The following is a 13703-nucleotide window of genomic DNA, read 5'->3' as shown; positions in this document are numbered from 1 at the left end:
TTTGACAGTTCACCATCAAGCTGTATTATAAACGTGATTATTCTAATGATTCTAATTTAGCTATTGTGAATTTTCCATTTCTGGATGGCAATATACCTGCATCACCAACATATGGTGTTTACATGTCACAGTTGTGTCAATATTCAACTGCTTGTCCCCAATATCACTATTTTCATGCAACATGTTTTAACTAACTGACCAATTCATAACACAGGTTCCAAGAGTAAAAGGCTTATAAAAATTATTCGGAACCTTAGCGATCGTCAAAATGATCTCACTGAGAAATGTTGTTTGGATTGTTCCTTTATTCACCTATCGACATTGTTTCATCTTCGTTATATATTAATCTTATAATTCGATACAGAAATTATGGTCACTATAAAGGTGTACAAATATCTAATATCTCAAATTGAACAGGATTGTAATTTTGTATAAAATTCCGTTTCAACAGTTTCAAAGATGTAAGTTGATAGATATAACGGGGAAGTTTTTCTTTTCGTCATGGTGATCTCATTGAGAAATATTTTATTCCTTTGTGCAATATGAAGGTGGAAGTGTTTGATGCTCATTAGTTTGCCTGCTGGTTTCGTTGTTGTATACTTTGTTCGTCTTTGAGAACGTGGCATTACATACATAGTAGAAGACGCTTACTCCTCCGAAATACTTGGTCTTATTCTTATTTTTCTTTTGTTAATATTTCGCACTAGTTCTATTGAATTTGAGTTTGGATTAATTTGTTGTTTTTCTGATCCTAGTAAGTCGATAAATAGTTTAAAACGCAATTCAGCTCTTAATACTTGTGGTTGATGCTCAGCCATTTCATTTTATCACAAGAAATCTCATCACCATGCTTTTTTACTTGTTTTACTTAAAAACATAAAATAAAAAGAGATGATAATTAAACATTTCCTGACCTTTGACATTTTACCTGGCCGTCCGTCATTCCATTCGTTTGGTCCGTTTGTCAGTATCAAGAATAATTGTAGTCTAAATAGCACACCTAATTTGAAATCATGAAAACGTTCTCGTGCTCAAATACAAATTTTCTCCAATAAACTACAGGTGGCAACAACAAAAACACATAAAAAACCAAAAAGAAAAAGAAAGTCCCCGCAAGTGCGTTGTCCTGAACTATGCTACCAGCTCACCAGCTGCCTGTGCACATTTTCCCAGTACCTGCGCGCCACCTATTTGGCGATCCATTGGAGAAAACAAGTCCGTGCTCATTCCTTATATTCAACCACGAAGTATGATTACTGTCCAGGCGCAAATACTTTTGTTGATTAATCTGATATCTGAATTAATATACTTTTCAATGACCTGGAGTAATTCGGATAGACTTCAAGTGGAATATTATTTTCAGTGTTTATAATTAACTTTTTAAGTGACATCTCCTGGTTTAATTGAGTTTAAAGACAGTTGAATTAAGCACAGAATGCATGCTTGATCATGCGAGTGGTTTTAAGACTACAGACACAGGTCTTATTATCCAAGCATTTTGTAAAGGTTTCATGTACTAGTATATATGCTTTTTGCTTTTATTTAAATATTTCATCGGTTTGAAGTTTGTATAAAGACTTTGTTAACATTTTCTTCTTTTTCTTATATCTTTACTTAAGGTATCATAATTTCTGTTTACTTTTTGAAGTTCTTGCTTTTTTGACCAATAAGGAGATCAAACAGAAGAAAAGACAAAAATCATAATTGACAGCAGTCTGATATCATACCACCTAATAACAAGAATTTAACAAATATCGTCCAGGTTAAAAAGGTATCACAGTTTTCAATTACAGGACAATGATTTCCAAGTGGATCCTGCTGTTACTGATAGTGTCCAGTGTGGTTCTACTGACCAGTGCTCAGATAAGTTTCTCCACGAGTTGGGGCAGTGGCAAGCGCGCAGCCTTCACTGAACCTGTGAACCCAAGCAACATCAACCTTGATAGCACGTGCATGAGTAGGACGGAACCGGAAGTCCTAATGGAACTTGTCAAAACAATACAAGTAAGACTGCTTAACGATTCAATAGGATATCGTATCTTGAAGAGAAAACGTCAGAAAGGAAATAAAATAAACTTAGCTCATCAACAATATTCGAGGAAAATCATTATTATGTCTTTTATGTAGCAATTTTCTGTAAAAGTTTCTTGATATAACAATAAAATTTCGTACAATTTGCGTTGTATCAAAGAAATCATCGTCACTATAAACACAATGCCTGTGTGATATATACAACATTGATAGATAATCTCATCAAAATAGCATCTCGTATATGTAAAATATTGATTTGACCACGTCCAATATGTAAAACATTAACATGTCAACGTCCAATGTGCAAAGCATTGGCATAACCACATCTACTATATAAAATATTTAAATCACAACGACCAATTTCTAAAACATTGAATTGACAAAATCCATTATGTAAAACATTAATATTACTGTGTAGAAATTTGTAAAACATTGATACTACTGTGTTCAATATGTAAAACATTGATATTACCGCGTCCAATATGTAAAACATTGATATTACCGCGTCCAATACGTAAAACATTGATACTACCGTGTATAAATGTAACACATTAATATTACCGCGTCCAATACGCAAAACATTGATAATACCGCGTCCAATACGTAAAACATTGATATTGCTGTGTCCAGTATGTAAAACATTGATATTACCGCATCCAGTTCGTAAAACATTGATATTACTGTGTCCAATATGTAAAACATTAATATTGCCGCGTCCAATATGTAAAACATTGATATTACCGCGTCCAATACGTAAAACATTGATATTACCGCGTCCAATACGTAAAACATTGATATTACTGTGTCCAATATGTAAAACATTGATATTACCGCATCCAGTATGTAAAACATTAATATTACCGCGTCCAATACGCAAAACATTGATAATACCGCGTCCAATACGTAAACCATTGACATTGCTGTGTCCAATATGTGAAACATTAATATTACCGCGTCCAAAACATAAACAATAGATATTACCACGTCCAATACATAACACATTGATATTACCGCGTCCAGTACGTAAAACATTGATATTACTGTGTCCAATATGTAAAACATTGATATTACAGTGTCCAATATGTAAAACATTAATATTGCCGCGTCCAAAACATTAACAATAGATATTACCGCGTCCAATGCATAACACATCGATATTACCGCGTCCAATACGCAAAACATTGATATTACCGCGTCCAGTACGTAAAACATTGATATCACAGCGACCAATACGTAAAGCATTGATATTACCGCGTCCAGTACGTAAAACATTGATATCACAGCGACCAATATGTAAAACATTGATATTACCGCGTCCAATATGTAAAACATTGATAATACCGCGTCCAATACGCAAAACATTGATAATACCGCGTATAAATGTAAAATATTGATATTACTGCGTCCAATAAGTAGAACATTGAACAGTTCCATCATCCACTCATTAAATATTCTGCACTTAAATATCAGAAGCTTGAGAAACAAACTTGATTATATCCAAACAATGACTGATGACATAGATGTCCTTTGTCTGACAGAAACACATCTTGATAATACTGTTTCTAATGATCAAATTAGATGTTTTTTGTAAGGAACCCTTTAGAAAAGATAGAAATATGTTTGGAGGTGGTGTAATAATGTACTATTCTTCTTCTTTAGTTGCAAAACGTCTAATTAATCTTGAATGTCTTAACGATGAAATTATATGGGCTCAATTTGTTTTTAAAGGTAAAATTTTTGTTATTGGTAATTTTTATAGACCTCCTAATACAAGTAACTTGAACGGGCTGTGGCAACGTATAAATTTCTCTCTTGATCGGGCTTTTGAACTCACAAATAATGTTATTCTATTGGGAGATCTTAACATAGACTTTCTTAAACCTCTCCGAGGTGAACCTTCTACCATATTTACATTTTACAACTTAAAAAAAATATGATTACAGAACCTACCAGAGTCACGGCTGAATCTTCTTTATTGGATCCAATTTTAATTAGTGACAGCGTGAATATTCTCTACTCGAAGGTTATAACTAACGATAGATCTATTAGTGATCATGATGCTGTCTTTGTTATTATTGATGTACCTAATATTATAAACAAAGTGGTCAAAAGAAAGGTCTGGTTGTATAATAGAACTGACACTGACGGACTTAGGAAATTTATTTCTGATATTCCATGGAATCACGCTTTGAATGAGTTAAATGATGTAAATGATATGTGCGAATTTTTAACTACCAATATTTTAATTGCTGCAAACATCTGTATTCCTTTTAAGGAAGGTCAATTACGTACTCATGATAAACCCTGGATGAACAACTCTGTACGTCATCAAATTAGAATAAGGGATAGATTAAAAAAACAATATATTCGAAGAGGTAGTAACTTTAATAAGAACAAATATAAAACTGCAAGAAATAAGGCTAATAATATGATTAAACGGGCCAAAGATTTTTTTTTTATGAAAATATTGATACTATTATCGATAAAAGTAAATCTGAACCTAAACCTTATTGGAAACTCTTGCGTCTATTGATGAAAGGAAAGAAAATGTTGAAATACCCCCACTCTACGATGAAAAATCACATGAATATATTTTTAATGACAAAGACAAGTGTGAACTCTTAAACAACTTTTTTCTTCCATATCTTCACTTTCAGATAATGATAAGTCTGTACCTCACTTCGAGAAAAGAACTAATTCTACTCTTTCTGATCTCATTATTTCACCAAATGAAATTGAAGATGTAATTCACTCATTAAATGTAAATAAAGCTTCAGATCCAGATGGGATTAGTCATAAAATGTTGAAATTTATTTCCAAAGAAATTTCCTTACCCCTTTCTATTATTTTTAATTTTTCTCTTTCCAAAGGCTCATATTCCGATAAATGGAAATTTGCTAGTGTAATGCCTATCTTCAAATCGGGTGATCACAACAAAGTGTCAAATTACAGACCCATATCTCTTCTTAGCTGTATCGGTAAACTTTTTGAACGTGTGATATACAAACACATATATAACTTCCTTTTTGACAACAGTCTTGTCTACAAATTCCAGTCAGGTTTCTTGCCAAATCATTCTTGTACGCATCAACTTATCGAGTTGTATCATACCCTCCAACTTAGTTTAGAAAAATATGAACATACTGCATTTGTCTTTTGTGATTTTTCTAAGGCATTCGACAGGGTTTGGCATATTGGTCTTCTTTATAAATTAGAAAAACATGGAATTAATGGTAAACTTCTTCAATGGCTTTCAAGTTATCTTTCCAATAGAACTCAATCTGTCTTTATAAATGATTCTCGCTCTACTGTTATGAATACCTCTGCAGGAGTTCCTCAAGGTTCTGTTCTAGGGCCTCTACTTTTTCTAATCTATATAAATGATATCTACACAGAACTTACATCTTCATCACGCTTATTTGCAGATGACACATCACTCTCCTACTCTTCTCGTAATATAGCAGACATAGAATTAGCAGTTAATGGTGATCTGAGAAAATTAGAAAAATGGTCGAAAGACTGGCTAATGTCTTTTAATCCACACAAAACAGAAATAATGATAATATCTAACACACGACCTGATCACCAACCACAATTTATTTTTAACAATACTTATATAGAACTTACAGATCATCACAAACATTTAGGAGTCATACTGAGTAATGATGGATCATGGAATAAACACGTAGAAGAAGTTATTAAAAAGGTATCTGAATATATAGCAACTTTACGTAGGTTAAAATTAATTCTAAACAGACACACTTTAGAAAAAAAAAATGTATCTCACATACATAAGGCCATTATTAGAATACGCCTGTGAAGTTTGGGATAATTGTGGAGTTAATATGTCATCAAATATTGAAAAAAATCAATTAGAGGCAGCCCGAATTGTGACTGGTTTACCCATTTATACTAGATCTGACTTTCTACTAAATGAAACGGGCTGGGAAGAACTCTTTTTTATAATATAATTAATGGGATCGCACCATCTTTCCTCACTGACTTTATCCCTGAACATATTGGTAATCTCACTAGGTATGACTTACGAAATGCAGATCAGTTACGACAACCAACTTATCGTCTTCAATCTATGTGTAACTCTTTTTTTCCTTCTGCAACTGAACTCTGGAATAGATTAGATGAATCTTTAAAAACGGCTGGTTCACTAAAATTGTTTAAAACCAAACTACGTCCAAAAAATTCCAACAAACTTAAATCGTGTTTCCTATCATATGGCCCCCGTCAACTGAATATTCTTCATTGTTGTTTAAGAAATAGGGCAAGCTCACTCAACTATGACCTATTCAGAGCCAATCTCATGAACCCAGCATCTTGCTCCTGCGGACATCCCTCTGAAGATTCCTTTCATTATTTAATTCATTGTTCGAACTACATTCAAATTCGTAACACCCTGTTCACCGAACTGTCGTGGTATCAGGGTGATATCTCGATAGATGTACTTTTAAATGGAGACGTACGACTAAGTTCAGCTGAAAACTCACTTTTAGCTAGAGCTGTTCAAAAAATTATTGATGCCTCTGGGCGATTTGGCTAGTTTCTGCATTTCTTCCTTTGTACTATATATTCCCTTCTTCCTTCCTCATCTATCCTCCTTTCTTCTTTACATCCTTCTTTTTTTGTTTCAATGAAAAATATTATGATTCAATATATTGTTACATTGCTTGTAGTTAAGTATTGTTTTATCATTCATGTAATGGAGAGGGTTCAATAAGTTGGAAAAACTTGTGCCCAATTCAATTGTACAAAGTTTTGCAATAAGATAATTATTAAATCAAATCAACATTGATATTACTGCGTCCAATACATAAAACATTGATAATACCGCGTATAAATGAAAAACATTGATATTACCGCGTCCAATACGTAAAACATTGATATTACTGTGTCCAATACAAAAAAACATTGGTATTGCTGTGTCCAAAATGTAAAACATTGATATTACCGCGTCCAATACGCAAAACATTGATATTACCGCGTCCAATACGTAAAGCATTGATATTACCGCGTCCAGTACGTAAAACATTGATATTACCGCGCCCAATATGTAAAACATTGATATTACTGTGTCCAATGCGTAAAACATTGATATTACTGCGTCCAATATGTAAAACATTGATACTTCCGCGTCCAATATGTAAAATATTGATATTACAGCGTCCAATACGTAAAACATTGATATTACTGTGTCCAATATGTAAAACATTGATATTACCGCGCCCAAAACATTGATATTACTGTGTCCAACATGTAAAACATTGATATTACTGTGTCCAACATATAAAACATTGATATTACTGTTCCCAATATGTAAAATATTTTTGTATATGACTACATCCAATAGAGTATACATTGATATAACCACGTCCAAATTGATGTGTTACCATTGTAAAACATTGATATGACTACATTTAATATGTATAATATTGATATCACCACCTCCTATATGTACATCATTTGTATGACCACTTCCAATATGTTAAGCATTAACATGACCACGTCCAGTATATAAAGCATTTGTATGACCACGTCCAACTTGTTAAGCATTAACAAGACCACGTCCAGTATATAAAGCATTTGTATGACCACGTCCAACTTGTTAAGCATTAACATGACCACGTCCATTATATAAAGCATTTGTATGACCACGTCCAATATGTTAAGCATTAACATGACCACGTCCATTATATAAAGCATTTGTATGACCACGTCCAATATGTTAAGCATTAACATGACCACGTCCATTATATAAAGCATTTGTATGACCACGTCCAATATGTTAAGCATTAACATGACCACGTCCATTATATAAAGCATTTGTATGACCACGTCCAATATGTTAAGCATTAACATGACCACGTCCATTATATAAAGCATTTGTATGACCACGTCCAATATGTTAAGCATTAACATGACCACGTCCAGTATATAAAGCATGTGTACGATCACTTCCAATATGTAAAACATTGATATTACGAATTTGAATATAAAATTGGTATGCGCAATTTCAATATGTAAAACATTTGTTCAGCAGTGTCATATATATAAAACATTGACATGGCCACGTCCAAAATGGATAGAACTTGTCACCAGAATAAAACAATTGGTTTGATTTTGATAACTGTTACCTTTAGAAATCATTTATATTTTGGCACCTTGCCCTGATAAAGGAAATAAATATATATATAAAAAAAAACATAATTTTAAATATTATTTCGTTACATGTGAAAGTCAATCAAAATATAAGATCATCCTATGATTGTCGAATAGAAATACGTTGTAATGAAAGAAGCATCCTGGATTATATGTATAATGTTTACCGATCAATCAATTTTGGGATTGTCTCTACACTTTGACGAACATTACCAGTTTACAGAGACCGCATTTACTGTGATCCAACAGATTAGCGATTATATCTTATCGATTCTTTAGTATCAATGCCTCGTTCGCGTGTCTGTTTCTTTAACCAGATTTTAAATCGCCTTTATATCAAACAGACTACATAGAAACTGACCTTCTACTTAAACGTTGGACAGGACAAACGCCCCCAAGCAATCGTTAGCGTCTAAAGTAAATTAACAAACCGTTAATAATTGAATCTTGAAAATATAATGGGTTTGTAGAACGCACGGTAGCTGCTACAATGTCGGACATATTTTCATTAATGTTGGAGAATTACTTTGACAAATACCACATGTACTAACGTTTCTGGCGCATTCGTTTTGCCATTAACGTGTTAAATACAGAGCTGTCATGATAAAGGCTTACTTGGACTTTATAACGTACTATATCTCAGATCAGTCAGCAAAGACAGGCCTTATTAGATCTATACCAAAATTCTCTTAAATCAATACATTTGTGAATGAGGATATTTCACAAGATACCAATTGACGCTAAAAAGGTATAAACACGTATCATTTTCAAATTTAGTATTTTTGCAAAAACACTGAGATATAGTTGAAAATGTAAACATGTCACAATGATATATGTTTTGATATATATTTATGTTATGTTATTGATGTTTCCAATTTATTGTGAAAGTCGTTAGCAGTCGACATTTTGTCGTTTCTTTGCCCTTTTTAAATGAGAGTTATCAAAGAAAAAAAATCATGTTCATATTGTTAAGTATATAAACCCTAACATTATAATGTTTTTATAGAAGTAAGAGGTTTTGATAAAAATGACAACATCGACTGAATAAAAATAGATCGCATAAAAAAGTGAGATACATTTTTAAACCAACGCCTCACTTTATTTAAGAAGTATGTTTTGAATGATTTTAATGACTTTGTCAAAATATATCAAAGTAAAAAGCATAGAAAAGTCTTTACATTTTAGTTTTATCAATATCAATCTAAATATATCTCTGTCACAATTATGGGATATATAACACTATCTGGGGGTACCTTCTCTCTAGCAAAGCCTGCTTACAATCATGTTCCCTTTTTGGCACTTAGGACCTGCACACTCATCACTCATGTACTCCGCGAAAAAAAAATCAAGAACGGAAACATATCATTCTTTCTTAAAATCAGACTCATTAAAAATTCTCGAAGAATCCTATTGCTGGGTTTTCAACCTAAATCGTTCTTAAACCAGCTATCAAGTCAAAGGTTAGAACTCGAGAAGTCGTTTGTGTGAAGTAGCCATAGTTTTTATTCCATAAGACATTATATGAAACAATCTTATTATTTTTTTTCTTTTGTGGAGCTTGGCGAGCAAAATAAAAAGTTCGAAACAAGTTTGCTCAAATCCCATAATAATGATATCAATATCCTTTATTAGAGATTGTCGGACGTTTGATTAGTCTGAAGGGTTTTTGTTATAAATTTTATTTCAGAAACAAACCGAACGTGTGATAGAGTGCCTCATGGAATCCAAAGTTGCAAAACAAAGGTAAAATTACGACATTTTTAAAGTCCTTTGCCAATATATTTAAATATTTACATATTTTTGTTCAGTTTTGATAGTCTACTTTGTAATATTTGAAATGACAACTTATTGTGGCGTAGGAGTTTTAAAATAGTTTTGTCTCTTTAGTAAATTAAATCTTATCGTACAAATTCATAGTCGAACTCTCCAAACCGAGTTCAATTTCCGTACCTCGCCCTCAATCTTTGTATACCTTAGAATCCTCTAGATTTTCTGTAGAATCCTCAAACAATGAAACAGCATATGATTTACGGTATTTGATATCTATTTGGCTTCATTTTATATAATTCAAAATTTGTATGGTAAGGTGTTGCTCAATTGGGTGTTTTTGTACAATCGCTTAAGAACAAACATCATAACAATGATAAAGAAATCAAACAATATTTGTTATGTTCGTCCTAAATGTCTGTGACCTTCCTCGTCATCACGATCTAGCTTACTGTAAATGAACTGAATTGTAAGAGAAAGACAGCCTGTAAACAAGACTTAAGGATTTAAACAAAGAGAAGTCAGGTTTCTTCGACAGGACAGAAGTCAGCGGATTTATAATTCGCCTTGGCTCGAAAGCTATCTTTATAAGCCATAAATCTAGCTTAAAGATTTAGTGTTATTGACGGTTTTTGTAGAATATGTGTTTTTTTATTTTCTTAGAATGGGATTTGTCGGTTTAGATGCCTTACAGTGCTGTGTATACATCAAAAAAGATAGTAATCCCCTAATAACAAATGGTTTTATGTCTCATCGAGAACATGTTGTATTCAGGAAAAGAGTTGTCTCCCTTGTATTATTTGCTGTGTACCGTTTGATCATCGGTGGTCCTCTGATAACATTAAAGGCCCTACGTTAAAATAAATCGTTTCATGGTGACATTATCCAATTGTTGCAAAATTTATCATGATTCCTTAATAAATATTTTATTAACCTTATAGTCACGTATGCTGGAGTATAACGGCATGCTATTTCAACAATTTCAACCCTGATGTATGTACTGATATTTTTTAATAAAAACCTTTTACCACGGCGCAAATGATCAATGTGATCAAAACCAAACAATATCACAGAACCTGTAGATCATGGCGCGGACATTGAAAACATATCTCATAATTATTGTGTGACAGCTTCTGTTTATTGTACCTCGATATTGAAGGTTTTGTTCCAATCATACTTTTTTTATCTTCCACGATACTTTCGCATTAATTTTAAGGGGCACTGCATGGGAGAGTGTTCACAATATCTTACATACAAAACTTTTCTAGCATCATATGACGTAGCTTTTGTTTCAATGACACACCCATAAATAATCTCATGGATTTTTTTCTCTTTTTCTTTTACAGACAGAGGTCAATTCACTACTCGTGACAGCGAAAACCACCCGCGCAGGAATTAAGTCCATTTTAATGTTAAATCACTTTTGATAAAATAACATCCAGAAAACAAAGACTTCAATTTTCTGTGATTTAATTTATCAAGTATCATTCTCTATTTTGGTTCCAGCAACAAAATAATGGTGTCAACATTTACAATTCATCAAATATATGTCTCCTGCCACGCCTTCGTCTTAGCTCTGATGGAATAGACAACAATGTTATACTGTCTTACATTATAGCGATATATACACATACATATAGGTTTCAGTGTATAACCACAAATACCGTAAATATCATAAAGAACCACAAATACGACCTTGACACCAGCATATTTTTATTAGGATGATTTCTTCATCATTTGACATGATGTGTGTGATCTTATTCCTACACAAACCGATGAAATGGATACATAGATAAGCAAGATAAAGACTTCTATTTTGAAATTTTAGGAATCATAACATATATTCTTGTCTTTTTTTAAATTCTTTTACAAAAATTGCGGACCACGTTTTTCCAACTTACACTCATCACACTTAAAGTCCTGGATGGAGGTGTGCGAGGAATCGAAGTATGGGAGAGAACTGGAGTACCCGAGGTGACTCCTTATCTTTTTTCATCCGTTCGAAGAATCGAACCCCGGACATCTCGTTAAAAGGCGAGTGCGTTACCAATATGCCACCAGACCACCCAAACGTATTTGAATGACTGTTCGTCTGACAGGAACAGACAGATATCAAAACCAGATACCAAAATATTATATTTAGTTTCGAATGTTGTAGTATAATGAAGTTAAGAACAAGTTCATTTGAAATGAAAAAAAAAAAATCCTGAGAATTTGTATGTTTTATGAATGCTCTTAGATGTGACAACGTAAACCAAATTAGATTGTATATTACCACAAACACAGGCAATATTAGTTTAATGTAAATTAGCAACATGACAAAGGTCGTGCCTTGTTAACCCGATACATTTCACATTCAGATATACAGATAATGTATTATCAACAAATTAACAAATTATCCTGATACTCCTGTTAACTATGACGGCATACTTTGAAAGAAATGTTATCATCTTAATGTCTGTTCAGGTTAACACTACACCATACTTCCAAAGTAGAAACAGCCCTTTAATTTTCAACAGTTACTCAAAACCATTGCATCCAAACTACAAACAAACGTTACAGCAACTGGATGTAGATGACCTTAGAACTAGTCCTCCGTCAGTTTGTTCTTGTTCTACCTTTAATTTTAACTATGATCCTACTGGACACATAGTAACTGGTGATTTAAGAATTATTCAAAATGTTAAGCTACAAGAGCTTTTTATGAAAGGTCCTAAATGTCGTGAACCCTCGTCCGTTAATTGGTATGCGAGTTTCAAGATACTTATAAATTCGGATGAAAACTAAGCCAGACAATGGGCGAAACGAGATCCTTCCGCGTTGGATTCACTTTTTGAGTGGGTTAAGCCCATTCGGTCGATCATTCGCGAAAGAATTGGCAGCTTGAAATCGGACATGAAAACAAAACACAGGTCTTTTTTTCGATCTTGATATTAAATCCACACTTCAAGATTTACATGACAGGTATATCATTGTGCCTGCAAATAACTTTATCCTTGACTGCAAACATTACTATATTTCCTGTATACAAAAAAGACCTGGGATTTCTTGATAACGAAGGAAACCCCACCTATACGTAAGGACATTTCATGTTTCCTCTCCGTACACCATCATACCCTATTCTACACTGAAGGAACGTCCGCGATCTCTTGTTAGGAGTGCTTTCTTCTCAAACAAAGGTGAAAAAGGCGGTATAGATATATGGTTATGAGCTATAATGAAGCGCATTTCGTAACATTAACATCCAAATCAAAGAAGAAATATACGGAGGACGAAGTCATAAAAACGATCGAGTTGACAACATCGTCGGGTTTGGTGGCAAGATCTTCCAAAAGATTATTAGCATAACTATGAGAACTTACTGCACCCCTCTGTTAACTGACTTGTTTTTAGTTTTCATTCGAAGCTGAATTTATTAAAGAGCTTATCAAAACAGGTCACAAATACCTTGCAAAGTCGTTTAATTTCACCTTCAGATATATTGATGATGTCTTGTCTTTACATAACAATTATTTAAATTATTTTTATAAATTCATTGACGTTCATCGTATACATTGATCAGAACTGAAAATCAAATATACGACAGACTCTTCTACATCAGCTGCTTATCTCGGTATTTTCTTACAACGAAACTAACATGGACAGCTTTCCACCAAGCTGTATAATAAACGTGATGATTTCGATTTCCATATTGTGAATTTTCTGCATAGCAATATCCCTGCATCTCAAACCTA

The 13703-nt window shown here is 33.2% G+C and overlaps 1 protein-coding gene across 1 annotated transcript; it reads left to right on the top strand.

Annotated features, from left to right (window-relative positions):
• The first annotated feature begins 1797 nt into the window (after positions 1-1797).
• On the top strand, positions 1798-11340 carry LOC132556546 (hypertrehalosaemic prohormone-like). The gene is made up of 3 exons (XM_060220957.1): positions 1798-2004; positions 9890-9945; positions 11316-11340. Exons 1-3 carry the CDS (start codon positions 1798-1800, stop codon positions 11338-11340), a joined length of 288 nt encoding a protein of 95 aa, XP_060076940.1.
• The last annotated feature ends 2363 nt before the right edge of the window (positions 11341-13703 follow it).

The sequence above is a fragment of the Ylistrum balloti genome, unplaced genomic scaffold, assembly GCF_031769215.1.
Source record: "Ylistrum balloti isolate Yb309-2 unplaced genomic scaffold, AGI_CSIRO_Ybal_v1 Utg370578, whole genome shotgun sequence".
Classification (NCBI taxonomy): Eukaryota; Metazoa; Mollusca; class Bivalvia; order Pectinida; family Pectinidae; genus Ylistrum; species Ylistrum balloti.
The sequence above is the reverse complement of the archived record's forward strand: the minus strand, read 5'-3'. Positions and strand labels throughout refer to the sequence as shown.

Excerpts from the sequence above, each read along its gene's own strand:
- LOC132556546 (XM_060220957.1), top strand. The coding sequence starts at position 1,798 with ATGATTTCCAAGTGGATCCTGCTGTTACTGATAGTGTCCAGTGTGGTT. Across the intron at positions 2,005-9,889 it reads AACTTGTCAAAACAATACAA|AAACAAACCGAACGTGTGAT; the intron begins GTAAGACTGCTT and ends ATTTTATTTCAG. Across the intron at positions 9,946-11,315 it reads TCCAAAGTTGCAAAACAAAG|ACAGAGGTCAATTCACTACT; the intron begins GTAAAATTACGA and ends TTTCTTTTACAG.